A 14,635-nucleotide genomic window follows, 5' to 3' on the forward strand; every position below is an offset into this window, starting at 1 on the left:
ATTGTAGTTGGACTCTTTAACAATTTTATTGAGATGTCATTCACAAATTCACCCATTTAAAGCATACACATCAGTGGTTTTTACTATTCACAAAGTTGTACAACCACCACCACTTTTCATCATCCCCAAAATACCTACTGGTATTTCCTATAATCGCCTCCCAAATAAACCACTTGCACTTGAGTCCTTGCCTCAATGTCTCCTTCTGGGGAAACTCAACCTAGGACATAGTGGTTCTTGCTTACAATTCAATCAGCAGAATTCTTTGCCAAGTCTGTTCTGAGATACATCACCCCCTCTTAAGAAGATGCCCCCTATACTAGAAGGAAATATTGATGGGGTTTGTTCTTCCTTTCCTGAAGGGGATTCAAAAGAAGCAGGTGTGGAGCAGATGTCTCCTGGAGGACCCAGTCACTGTGGGGATGAGAGTCTTTTAGAGCCGGGCTGTTCTACAGCAGTAGGGAGTAGTCAGTAGGACTCCAGTTGGATGATAAATGAAACCACTGCCGTTGTCATTCCTAAAATTGTCTTACCTCTCACTGCACTGTGCTACACATGGAATGGTACTTGGTACACAGCAGGTGCCTAATACATGGTATCACTTAATAAAGATAGTCTTTGCAGACCAAGCTGAGTTCCAGTCCATAAGAAGGGAGAAAAGAGGACAAACCATTTCTTTTTAAGCATGTGATGCAGAAATTGCATACATCACTTCCTCTCATACTGTATAGGCAAAAACTTAGTCACATGGGCACATCTAGCTTCAGGGGAAGAAGATAAATGTAGTTTTTATTCTGGATGGTCATGTGCTAATAAAACCCTAATTTTATGGAAGAAGGGAAAGATACATTTTGGGTAACGACTAGCCATCATCCAAAAAGCACATGTTGGTTTTGTCAGTTGGTATAGCGTGTTCTTTGGCTATGTGCCAGAAATCCTTTCTCTTTAGAAAACCACATCTGACATGTTCTCTAATAATCTTTCTCTGTTCAGCGGTTGGATGAATAATGGCCCCCAAAGATATCCATGTCCTAATGCCTGGAACCCGTGAACGTTACCTTCCATGTCAAAAGGGACTTTGCAGATGTAATTGAGTTAAGGATCTTGAGACACAGAGATTATTCTAGATTTTCTGGGTCCTAAATGTATTCACAAGTATCTTTAGAAGAGGGAAGCAAAGGAAGTTTAAACTATAGAAGAGAGAGAAGGTCATGTGACAACCATAGAATCAAAGAGAGATTTGAAGCCTTAAGTTACTGACTTTAAAGATGGAGGCAGGGGCCATGAGCCAAGGAATGCAAAGAATATGGTTCTGTCAGCTGCAAAAGACAAGGAAACATCTCCAGAAGGAACCAGAGCTGCCAACACCTTGACTTTAGCCCAGTGAAATTGATTTCAGATGTGTAGCCTCCAGAACTGTAAGATAATAAATATGTATAATTGGACATCACCAAGTTTGTAATAATTTGTTATAGCAGCCATAGGAAACTAATACACCACCTCCAGGTGGATGATAATCCAGTCTCAGTCAATCAGACTATATCCTCTCCAGCTATAATGATTAGTTAACAGATAATCACATGACCCACAACTGTCCAATCAGTCTTACCTGGGACTTTTGCTGGAAGTAACAGAAAAAAAGAAAACAAACAAACAAAAAAAAACAGTCTTTCTCAAGGATCCAAAGCTAAGGAAGTTGCTAGCTTTAGTTGTCAATGAATCCCATGTTGTTGTCACAGGAAAAGAACAACCAAAGAGTAGCAAGGGGAGCTGAGAAATGGGGAGACAGAGTTCTGATGATGTTGGAGACCCTGGAACTAGATCCACTTTTTGAGCTTCCAGTTACAGGAGCCAATCATTTCTACTTTTGATTTACCTGTACTGGGATGGATTGCTATCGTTTGCATCCCAAAGAGACCTGATTAACATGGTTGGTATCCACATTCTTCAATCTCTGAAAACAGTAAAGAACAAAAGTGGCAGAGGTATGCTGTGCTATCACAGGGGGAAATTTGTGTCCTTCTAACAAATCTCCAAATTCTTGAGCCCTGAGCAGAGAGCCCTTGGACTAGACACTCAAAATAACATGTAGTTTTAATTATCACTATTTAAACACAGTTTAATCAGAGAAGGAGAAAGAAAAAAACATTGACCCAAATAGGATGCCTGATCATTCGGAATAAGTACTATAAATGCTTATAAAAGAATGTTAAGATGCCTAATTGCTGTATAAATGAAATATAAACATTCATTTTGTGACTTGCAGCGTTCTTTATTAGGTAACAGGGAAAAACAACGTATCAAATGCACTATAAGTGATAAGTGCTTGTTCCCTTTTCTAAAACAAACCAATTCTTGAAACTATTAACCACCATTTAAATGTAACTATTTTTTCCTATTTATTTATCCCTTTTAATTTTTGTTATTAGTGGAAGAAAATAGATCTATGCAGGAGCCTGAGCAGCACAGTGGTACGAGCATGGAGTTGGGAGAGATTTGGAATCTGAAGCCTTGACTTTCAACCCCAGCTCTGTCAATTACTTGTTCTGTGATCTTCCTTGGATAAGTTGCTGGACTTCACTTGGCTCCCAGGTATAGCATGAGACTACTCTAAGGAGTCTCTTCCCCACATCTGAGCATTGTAGGGATAAATACCTTTTAGGGCAGTATCTCTCAGTCTTCACAGTGCATAGGAATTCCCTGGTGACCTCAAAGTTAGCTAAAATTTTGCAAGAATTTGGCAGATTCTTCTTAGGTCTGGAGTGGGACCTGAGATCTCCATTTCTAATAAGCTCCCAGGTGATGCTGATGTTCCTGCTTCACACTTTTGGGGAGTAAGGCTTTAGGGTGTCTCCCAGGCTCACTCACAACGATTTCCCTTCTCTACAAACTGCTCCAATTTTTAGTGATGGGCTATTAATGGTAGTTTTTGTACCCTCTTGCCATAGCTGATTATAGTAGGGGTGATTTCTGACCCAACCTGGGCCGAAAGAAGGTGTCACCTGCAAATCTGCTTTTGAATAGAGACGACCAGAGATGTACATTCACCTGCTCATTTATTAAGTAATTCTTTTTAAATGCTTTCTATGCCAGATGCTATAATGGGCAATGGAAATAGACCAGACAATAAAGCTCTGTACTCAGAGAGATTTCACTCTAGGGATGTACAAGATAATTTCAGGTAAGCCAAGTGCTGTGAAGTGATTGGAGATTGTCAAGGGTTGCAGGAGACCTACTTTAAATGGAGATGTTTGGGAAAGCCAAGCTCTTGCTTCTCTTTCTGCAGGCACTTTGGAGGCCACATGTTGAAGACAATGACATAACAAATGAAGGAAGGTCAGGTCCCTTGTGATTATGTGCAGGAGAGCCACTCTCTCCTTCCCTGCAGATTAAGTGGACTGTGATGAGAGTGAGAAATGAACATTTATTGCATTTAACCACTAAGATTTCAGGGTTTATCTGTTATAGAAGCTAGCACTGCTTACCATAAATACATAACATTGTTCAACTCTTTCTGAGACTCTCAAAGTTGCCTTTTTCACTGAAATCAGCTAGAGCCATTCTCTACTACTTGAAATCCAAAGAAACTTGATACAATTTCTGTGAGATTCTGATGAGCTACTAGGTATAGTGAAGTATAAAGTGTTCATCTGTGAGGATTTGTAACTGTAAATTGATTTTTCTGAAATGTATCCACTTTCTGGATATATTATTGAGGGAAAAAACTAAAAAAGCATTGACATATAAATTCACACTGAGGTCAATTTCTTTCTCTATTGATTTCTATCTTAAAGTTCTTGTTCAAACTTTTACAAAATCAACTCCCTAAATTGCAGTGGAAACTAAGAAATTAATTATAATGTTTATAATTTTCCCTTAAAACATGAGTGCTTAGATTTTTAAGAGTCCTTGGTGGCACAAGAATATTAACATTCAAATTTGCTACACTTCTTATGGGCTATCAACTTGCAATAAATCTGGGTATCCCTCAGAGGATGCTGAAATTCCCTAGAGGATCTCTCTTCCATACTGCATGCTCACAAGAGTCTTTTCTTCCTTGGCTACTGGTCCCAAGAGCATGTTACTGGTCCCCTCACTAGACTTCTTCTCCTCTTCTAATCTTTGTGCATTTGGAGCAGCCAGAGAAAAACTGTTCCTTAAGACTACTTGGTACAACCGTATCTCAGTCTCCTAGGACTTATGGCTAGATTGCAGTTGAGGATAAGACAGACAAGATCAGAGAGGAAAGATTAGAGAAGCCGACGGTAGGGACTTAGCTTTCATTTCATGGCCTTCACTAATTTTTATATCCCAGTGCTGGAGCTTTTCCTTGTGACTTTGTGTTCTCAGTGAAAACTGAGCAGTAAATGACTTACTTCATATGAGCCTCTTTGAGTATGGATGTGGCAAGAGCAACGTATGAAGTCAAAACCCCCATCCTTTGATCCAACAAAAAGGAAACCTCCCCAGCTAGGGGTCAATTCACATGTGTGTGTGTGTGTGTGTGTGTGTGTGTGTGTGTGTGTGTGTGTACAGAGCCTGCAACTTTCCATAGAACCAGACAACTGATGAGGAGACATAAGATGAACCTCTCTGGGAAACCTTTGAATGAGCCTGCCAACGTTCCTTTCTACATGACTTTTCTTTGGCTGCTTCAGCAGCAAAAGTTAGTCTTAGCATTATTGCCTGCTCAGTGATCAGAATAAGTGGAACTGGAAAAATAGGGGAAATTGGGGACACTGGAAAACATATGGATATACAAAAATCTGGAAACAAAGATAGAGATTTTTAAAAATACATGGGGAGCAAATACTCAGGAGTCTCGAGAGCCTCATCCATCCATCCATCCATCCATCCATCCATCCAACCATCCATCCATCCATCCAAGCAATAACTGATTCAGCCGAGTTCCTCCTATTTATCTGGCATTGCCTGTGCTCTGTGTTGGTGGCACACAAAGTGGGAGGTGGAAGTGTGAAGGCAGAAATAGCAGGTAGGGACAGCAGTAGACGTGCCCTGAAAGGGCTCCCGCGAGTCTGGAACGCACGCGTTGGGCACGTCGGGGAGATTCATGAAGTGAACCTGATGCCCCAGCACAGGTGATGGTGGATGAGAAACCTACACATCATAAAGATGCCGAGACCTCCGAGTTTCCTAGAGAGGCCCGGAAGTGGCACCAGGAGGCCGGTCTCACAGCTCGGGCGCCGAGCGGGGGCGGCGGCAGGCATATGAGTCCGGGGCCGTCCTGCCTCGCGCCACCTCGGCGCCGCTGTCTTCTGCCGCCACTGTGAGTGGACCTGGGTTGGGCAACTCCTCCTGTGCGGGAACCCGGGCTGGGCTGTCGGGGGCGCCCAGGCTCGCGCGCGCGTCGGGGGCTGCGGAGGGCGGCCGCGCTGGTACCTGCCGGTGGCAGTCCAGGTGGGGCGAGCGCCGTGGCCGCAGGGACGGGGCGTGGTCGTGAGGGATGCAGACCTCAGTCCTCCCGTTTTTAGTTCTTTTGAATACCAAGTGGGCGGGCTCAGCGTGGCTTTCTAGAATGTCGCGAAGACCTCCAACACTCGCTAGCTTCTGTTTTTTTTTTTCTTTTTCTTTTTTTAAAGATACCCGGCCCCAAGCTCAGAGCTGCCTGCAGGCATCTGTATCCAGCTAGACTTGAGTCACATCTTTTATTTTCATCACACTTTGGGGGGAAAGATTACCTTCTTGGTGACAAATAATTTTGGATTTCCATTTAAGTGGCCATATAAGTTTCCTATATAAAATGAACGTATTTATTGTTAAAAGGTAAGTAGACTTAAATAAAACACAGTAGGGAAGTAATAGTACCAGAGATACCAGGTGTGGCAGAAATTATGAAGGTGGTAAGTGACCTGTCCCAACCCGGCTGGGGGCGTCTACAGACCTGGCTTCAAGTCCTGGGTCCCAGCTCAGCCACTGACACCTGCATCATTTGTAGGCCAGTTTCGTTTCATTTCTTTTCTTCTCTTCTTTTTTTTTTCTCCAGCTTTAATGAGATATAATTGATACATAATATTGTGTAATTTTAAGGTGTACACCGTGAGGACTTGCTGCACATGTATTGTGAAATGATAACCACAGTAAGGTTAATTGACATCTCCATCACCTCACATGATTACAGTTTTTTGTGTATGGTGAGAACTTTAAGGATCTACCCTCTTAGCAACTTTCAGTCTATGATACAGTATTGATAACTGTGATCATCATACTATTTATTAGATCCACAGAACTTAAATCTGTCTTACAACTGAAATCGAATACCCTTTGACCAACATCTACTTACCTCCCCCACCCCCCAAGCCCGTGGCAACCACCATTTACTGTTTCTATGAGTTAAGCTTTTCTTAGAATCTTTGTATAAGTGATATCATGCAGTATTTGTCTTTGTCTGACTTATTTCACTTAGCATAATGCCCTCAAGTTACATTTGTGTTGTCACTAATGGTAGGGTTTCCTTCCTTTTTTAAATGGCTTGAATAATATTCCATTGTGTACATATATATTTATATATATACCCTGTATTTTCTTTATCCATTCATCCATTAATGGGCACTTAGGTTGTTTCCATGACTTAGCTATTGTGAATAATGCTGCAATGAATATGGAGGTGCAGTGCAGGTACCTTTTCAAGATAAGGGTTTCATTTACTTTGGAGATAGATAGATAGATAGATAGATAGATAGATAGATAGATAGATAGATAGATGCAGACAAGGTTCTTAACCTCTGAGCTTTTTCCTCATATCTGAAAAGCTGAGGATAATAACTACCTCAGGAGATTATCCTGAGGCTTCAGTGGTAAACCTTAAAGCAGCTAGCCCATAATAAATAAATGTAGCCATAGTTGTTATTTTCATTTCAGCAAGGAGGAAACAGCATCAGAGAAGTTCAGGGACTTGCCCAGGGTCACACAGGGAATTGGTGGGAGAACCAAGTCTAGGACCCGGATTCTCTGATTTCTAATGTAGGAAGTTTAGCCCTGCCTCCCCACTCCCTCTGCTTCTTCGGAGGGGATGGAGTGCCTACTGCCTGCCCCTCTGGAAATTGGAATGGTCCCTGTCAGGTTGTAGAATATGTGAGGTGTGAAAGCCCCTGTGGGACCCAGGTCAGTGTAGACTTGGCTGCTTCAGTCAGAGACCCTGCACAGCCCAAGAGCTTGGTGTGGTTGACGTGTAAGCTGTGGAGTCAAGACGCACGTGGGTTCCAACAGATACAGGTCTGTGCTCTCCTGTTTACTAGCAGTAGTGAATGGGATCAACCAACTAGTACTCGCTTCACAAGGCTGTTAGAGGCATCAAAGGAAACGACTCGTGGGAAAGGCCTGGCACCACACCTGGCACACAATACGTGCTTAATAAATGACAGCTGAGAGTGCTTTGCTGTGTTGAAGTGGCAGATGTGCAGCCCTAGAGAGGGGAGGAAGTCCAAATGTAGGACTTGCAGGTACAGCGGAAAAGGGCATTCGAAAAGGCTGCAGAGTACTCATCACACTTGGACTTACTGGGTTTAGGATCCGCCAGATACTCCTTGTCCCTGCAGACATTCACAGAGAAATGACCAGTGCTTGCATGGAGTTTCTCTGGTAGTTTGGGAAGCAGATGAGAAATGCTTATAAAATTGTTTACTTTTATCATAAGCATCATGAATAACTGCAAGGATCTTTTGTGCAACAACTATCTAGGTAAAAGGAGTCTGAGTTGGTAGCTGGACAAGAAGATAAAGCAATGAGAATTAGACAGCTTCCTTGCCACCTCCAGGCATTTTCAAAACGTGTGCAAATACCCCTATTTGTTAAGAGTATATCAACTTCCCACTTAATGCTATGCCCTTAATTTTCTTTCCAAATGTGTTTGGCCTTTTATGTTTTACACCTCACATCCCTTTTTCCTGTACCAAGGTGATTCTCCTTGTCGTCTCTAACTACTTCTTCATCTCTGCTGCCTTGACTGCTTTGTGTTAAACACATAATTTTCAGATCATGTTTGGAATTTGAACAGCACCATTTCTAAGCCCCCTAGCCTCAATATACTTTCCTGGTCTCAGTACAGTAAAAGAACACTTACCTGTTGCTTCCAGTCAGTACTTGGGCACTAATTTAAAATACTCCATCATCGGGTTAAACTCCCTGGACATATTTTTATCTTCCCTAAAGTAAATACAGTAAATTTTTATTTTCGTGTAAACCATCCTCAGTTCTCCTCACTGTTCCATACTCTAGTGGTGCCTAGATTTGTATATTGCATTGTAATACCAGAGGGTTAGTAGCATCACCCTCTTGACCCCTCCAGATGAAGGAACTGTGTGCGTAAGCTAGGGTTCTCATTACTGATCTTTCACATTTAATTAAGTCTTTGTAAATCTAAAGTACTCCTAGTCATTTTTATGAGTTTCTTCTCATACCTTCCCTGGGAGATGTCAACTTTATTACCCTCATTTTACTATTATCAAGGCGTCTGGCAGATTTTAAGTTTTATTTGTTCTTGTTTGCAATTAAGATTCTTTTTTTTTTTTTTTTTTGATCATGTACTTAACCTTAACCTGTATCTGCTCAAATGACTGCTCAGGTCAAATGCAATCCTCCCCACCCCCAGCCAGAGGAAAGCATTACTGCACAAAATCACATTTTGGAAGAGCCTTAAAGCAATTGAGATTATAAACACTGGTCTGAGTGCCCAGCCCTAGAAGGAATCATATGGAAATTCAATAATAAAACAGAAGCTGCGAAATAGTAAAAAAATCAGGCAGCTGATTGAAGGAAAATTGTGTATACTCTTTCTCCCTTCTGGCCTAGTGTTCGTGAGAATTTCTTTCAGTTTCCTGCGAAATGTGTCTGCTGCGATTTTTCTGTGCTCGTTGACACAGGGAGCCAGGAAAGGAGGAGATGACTCCCGGGTGGTGTCATAAATGGCTGGCAACCCACGGAGATGCCACTGACCTAGTAGATAACCTTCTTTTCATTGCTGTTTGCCTTGCCGAATTACTAATTCTTCTTTACTGGTTGCCACTTGTCTGACCCTCCTGATCAGGTCACTTGTACCAGTTCTTACCTCAGATCACTATGGAGTGAGTTTAGGGGAAATGAGGAGTAGCCTGAATAGGCCTGACAGGTACTCTGAAGCATGAATAATTGGAACTTGTATATTCCCGGCGTGATTAATGTGCACATGAGCCACGACTGACCCATTGTCTTATGACTGGACTGAAATGTGCAATTTTAAAAACAAAGAGTAATTAGAGACGAGGAGGAATTTCTGTTGGAAAAATTTCACCTGGACTCTTTGAGGCCTTGTCCATTTCTGATTTCCTTACAGGGCAATTCTTATGGAGATGTAAAGAATACCTCACCCTGTGTTATCTGGCATCCTCTTAATGAAAACCCTGTTAACCAACCAGAACATTTCTGAAACCTGTGCCTGCTGTTTTTATTAAGGACATCACTGCCCTCAGACTTGGCTGGGCACTGTCTGCTAATTATCCTAATTTCAGCTGAGCACACTGGTGTTTCACCGTCACCAATAACCCTCTGGCCCAGATCCTTATCACCTCTTGCCTAGATTCTTGCCCACTTCCAAGTTCTCCCTCCTCCAGGGAGAGCTTAATCTTTCACAAGGACCAAAGTGAGCCCACTGTTCCATAAGCCCACAAAGACCCTGTTGTCCACAGAACAGATTTCAGGCTCCCTCAAAGGGGACTCAAAGCTGTCTCCAAGCCAACTCCAGGCCATCTTTCTGCCCTAGATCACCAGCCACAAACCTTGGCAGCAATTTGAATGCCCCATATTAGTTGCTCAACAAAAGCCACCCCTGTTGCTCATCTGTTCATTTATGAAGCTCCCTCAGTCTGCCCACACCCGCCCGATGTCCCAGTTCAGCTCTAATGCTCAGCCCCTTTTTTTAATTGAGGTATAGTCAATGTACAATGTTATGTTAATTTCTGGTATACAGCATAGTGATTCATTTATACATGTATATTTCTTTTCATATTCTTTTTCACTATAAGTTACTACAAGATATTGAACACAGTTCCCTGTGCTATACCTTGTTGTTTACCTATTTTATATATAGTGGTTAGTATCTGCAAATCCCAAACTCCCAATTTATCCCTCCCTATCCCCTTTCCCCGCTGGTAACCATAAGTTTGTTTTCTATGTCTGTGGGTCTCTGTTTTGTAAATAAGCTCATTTGTGGTTTTTTTTTTTTTTTAGATTCCACATATAAATTATATCATATGGTATTTTTCTTTCTCTTTCTGGCTTACTTCACTTAGAATGACAGTCTCCAGGTCCAAACATGTTGCTGCAAATGGCATTATTTTCTTCTTTTTTATGGCTGAGTAGTATTCCATTGTATAAATGTACCACAGCTTCTTTATCCAGTCATCTACCGACATTACATTTAGGTTGCTTCCATGTCTTGACTATTGTGTATAGTGCTGCTAATAACATTAGGGGTGCATGTATCTTTTTGAAGTAGAGTTACTATTATTATTTTAGTGTAGAAGCAGAGGGATGGAGAAGCAAGACCTCCTGAGCATTGAGCACATGCAGTACTCAGAAGATTTCCCGGGTGAGGAGAATATGGTTTGCTACACAAAGGACATTTCCCTCCGCTTTTTTTTTTTTTTAATGTAGGGTTAATAAAATACCAGCATTAAACTATGCTGCAGTGTGCTGTTTTAAACCAAAATGTTAGAAATTTGCTTTAAAGTTCTCTTTGATTTTTCTGGTGTATGTGGGAAAATGCTTCCTCTACCAAATTTGAACGAATTCTTTTCAAAAAGGCCCTAATGTTTTCCAAAGATTAAGACTAATGTCTTACATTTAGAGAGTGTTTATGGTTACTAAAGCACTCCCAGGTATGTTACCTTATTTAACCTTCACACTGACCTTGTCAGGCAGCCAGGGCAGATACTACCTTCCCATATTACATGGGAAGAAATGTAAAGTCCAAGAAATGAAAGAAAAGGGGTAGGGAGGAGTTGGCTAATGTCACAAAGCCATGCCTGGAACCCAAGTCTTAGCATTTCTTCCTACTAGAGCATACTGCATTTTTGTTTCTGGTAACCCCAAATGAGGGATAGTCACATTTGCATTTGTATCAGTAACAGTGTTGCATACTTCTTTATAGGTCCAGTTATCTTTGACTGTCATATATGGACTCCCAAAAATCTCCGAAGGAAACGATCCTCATTACTGGAGGAGTTGGCTATTTTGGTTTCCGGTCAGTGCATCTATAAAATATGTCCATGGAATTGTTTTAGTGGTGGTTGCTGGGAAAAGTATAGCTTTCAACTCTGACATTAGTGCAGGGTAGACTTTTACTTGTTTGTATGTTGTTAGACCACGAAGGGACTATATTGCCCACAGCTCAGATACCGAAATTAAGAATTACAGATATATTCCCCTTTAAGAAAAATTCTTTATAAAAACCATTAAATTGGGGAAGGGAGATACTCGCATCACCAAAAACAATTTAAAATAATGGCTGTTGTTCCACAATTATGTTATCCTTCATAAATATTCCAAAGAATGGTTGATGGGCCCGAGAACAGGGGTGGAAAAAAGGTAACATGTAGACACCACTGTCTTTGAAGATTAAATTATAATATCTCTCTTATTATAATTTAAGTAGATGTGAGGATTCTCACTTTTGAATATTTGCATAAGTAAGACTTGTACCAATGAACATGTAAAGGGAGGAACTCAGGATAAGCCAAGAAGATTTGGAAAATTATTTTACATGCTTTCCTAGGCATAGCTTAATAGTGATTTGATTTTTCTTTTACTCTTTCTTATTTCAGCCTAGGCTGTGCCATGAACCAGAACGGAATCCGTGTGCTTCTGTTTGACATCAGAAGCCCTGCTCAAACCATTCCAGAAGGAATCCAGTTTATACGCGGAGACATTCGCCACCTCTCTGACGTAGAGAAAGCCTTCCAGGATGTGGATGTCTCGTGTGTGTTCCACACTGCCTCTTACGGTATGTCAGGGCGGGAGCAACTGAATCGAAACCTGATCGAAGAAGTCAATGTGAGGGGCACAGACAACGTCCTCCAGGCTTGCCGGAAGAGAGGGGTGCCACGGCTTGTTTACACCAGCACTTGCAATGTCATCTTCGGAGGTCAAGTTATCAGAAATGGAGATGAATCTCTGCCTTATCTGCCTCTTCACCTCTATCCTGATCACTACTCTCGGACCAAGGCTGTTGCAGAGAGGAAGGTGCTGGAGGCCAATGGCTCAGCCCTGGAGAGGAGTGACGGGGTGCTGAGAACCTGTGCTCTGAGACCAGCTGGCATCTACGGGCCTGGGGAACAAAGGCACCTCCCCAGGATCGTGAACTACATTGAGAAGGGCCTGTTCAAGTTTGTGTTTGGAGACCCCAAGAATCTGGTTGAATTTGTCCATGTTGATAACCTGGTGCAGGCTCACATTCTGGCTTCAGAGGCCTTGAAAGCTGACAAGGGCCACATTGCCTCTGGGCAGCCCTACTTCATCTCAGATGGCAGACCTGTGAACAACTTTGAGTTCTTCCGGCCTTTGGTTGAGGGCCTGGGCTACACATTCCCATCCATCCGCCTGCCCGTGACCCTCATCTACTGCTTTGCTTTCCTAACCGAGATGGCCCACTTTGTTCTTCGTCGACTCTACAACTTCCAGCCCTTCCTCACCTGCACTGAAGTTTACAAAACCGGTGTCACACATTACTTCAGCCTAGAGAAAGCCAAGAAGGAGCTCGGCTATGAGGCTCAGGCCTTTGACTTTCAGGAGGTAGTGGAATGGTTTAAAGCCCACGGTCATGGCAGAAATCCTAGAAGCCGTGACTCGGAGGGCCTTGTTTGGGACGGGCTGTTGGTCTTACTCTTGGTGACAGTGGTCTTCATGTGGCTCTACCCTGTGATTCTTTCACTGTGAAGGAAGAGCCAGAAAGCTAAAAACCAGGAGCTGATCACACTTGATGAGGTGGTTTTTCAAGAAATGCTGGTTTTCATAGATAGATAGGTAGATAAGTAGGTAGGTAGGTAGATAATAGCTACCTGGTGCCAAATTTGGGTTCCTCAACTTGCTACTTAGGAATAGATTCTTGGATTAAGTCTTTATTTCTTACCTCCTTGCACATATCTGGAAGGGAGACAATAGAAGCAAAAATGAATTTGAGATTTCGTTCCTTGGGTCCTCCTTCTTTAGATGGGTACAGTGGAAGCCATTTTGAAGCCATAGAGCTGAACTTCCTTAGATGGGAAATGTTTTACTTGAATTTCTCAGAAGCCAAAAATTATTTATTTCCGTTCCATACACTCTGCCAAAACATACACTGAAACGAGAATGGCAAAATGCTAACAGACTTGAGGCTGTGTGGAAAAACACCAAATCGGGTTTGATCCCTACAGCCTAGCCCTCTGAGAAGATGATGACGGTTGCAGGGGAGGCCTTTGCTATTGACAGCATACATTTTGGGTCTTTGTGATAGACGGGTATTATGCCTATGTGACCTCATGCTAATGTGTGCCATTGAAACAAACAGGCCTTTACCTTACCTCACAGGATTCTTTTGAGGATTAAATTAGGGAAGGCATATCAAGTGCCACTCAACACACATAAGCACACATATTTTTATTCATATTGTTAGTCTACATTCCTTATAAGGGTTTTCTTCCTCGAGGTGTTCTGCTTAGATGGTGCTATTGCTACTGACCTTTCTGGAATGCCTTTGTGGTGTACCCTTGGAGTCTGTAACAAGTGTGTTTAAATAGATGCAGTGTTTGTAAAGTTTTGGTCTCTGAGGATAGATTGAAGTGTAGGAAACAGCTAAAAATCAGAGGATTAATGAGGATACTGAAACTAATGATGCCATTTGTAATTAAAAAATAGAGCATCGCTCTCAACTAATAGACTGGTTTTCTTACTGGGAGGAATTTCGGTTCTCTGAAGGCCACTTCCAATGAGGAATGTTCTGAACAATGGCGGCATTGTCTAGCCACCCAGTGGGACTGCTGTGACACATGTTCTGCTGCACCATTGCATAGGAACCGAAGTGGAAGGAAGACAGAGAGTCTTGACCCATTCCATGATTACAGCTACCAGAAGGACAGTGTTCAAACATCATAAAAAGGATGGATTGCTGTGGAAGGTAATGTTAGAGTCATTCTGAGAGGAAGAGTATACAAGATGAACAGTCCCTGGTGCATGTTGCCTGGGTGTTTTGGGAAAAGTGCTCAACTTGACCCCAGAAGACCTGTGACTATGAATATCTTGTGTGGCCTTAACCAAGAGACTGAAGCTTCCATATGCCTCAGTCACCTCATTTGGGAAACAAGAATGACTATATCTGCCTCTTCTATAAACCCACCTACCCACCTCACAGATAAAACGAGACATATTAAAAGTACTAATAATATATAAACTACAGCATAAATATGAGATGGTGGTAGTGATTTTTTTTGTGAAATATGTGTAGAGTCTTCTATATCATGAGCTGGTTTTGCTTTTTAGTCTGGGATGAACATGAATGAGTACCTACAGCATATCTAACATACCAGGTGCTGAAGGGCAAGTTTCTCTGTCCTTTACAGACTTACAGTCCAGTAAGGACCTGGTGTACTCACTCCAGAAGGTGACTGAG

General features: G+C 42.1%; 1 protein-coding gene across 4 annotated transcripts; it reads left to right on the forward strand.

Annotated features, from left to right (window-relative positions):
• Positions 1-5,064: 5,064 nt before the first annotated feature.
• Positions 5,065-14,433, forward strand: SDR42E1 (short chain dehydrogenase/reductase family 42E, member 1). 4 transcript variants are annotated; one of them, XM_045505449.2, is made up of 4 exons: positions 5,197-5,287; positions 5,601-5,784; positions 11,144-11,236; positions 11,817-14,433. In XM_045505449.2, exons 3-4 carry the CDS (start codon positions 11,169-11,171, stop codon positions 12,925-12,927), a joined length of 1,179 nt encoding a protein of 392 aa, XP_045361405.2. In that variant the 5' UTR covers positions 5,197-5,287; positions 5,601-5,784; positions 11,144-11,168; the 3' UTR covers positions 12,928-14,433. The 4 variants fall into 4 exon arrangements, with proteins under 4 accessions (XP_045361393.2, XP_010965926.2, XP_045361405.2 ...); XM_010967624.3 differs by lacking the exon at positions 5,601-5,784 and having other exon boundaries at positions 5,155-5,287; XM_074370360.1 differs by lacking the exons at positions 5,197-5,287; positions 5,601-5,784 and adding an exon at positions 5,295-5,418.
• Positions 14,434-14,635: the final 202 nt, after the last annotated feature.

The sequence above is a fragment of the Camelus bactrianus genome, chromosome 9, assembly GCF_048773025.1.
Source record: "Camelus bactrianus isolate YW-2024 breed Bactrian camel chromosome 9, ASM4877302v1, whole genome shotgun sequence".
NCBI classification, from domain to species: Eukaryota; Metazoa; Chordata; class Mammalia; order Artiodactyla; family Camelidae; genus Camelus; species Camelus bactrianus.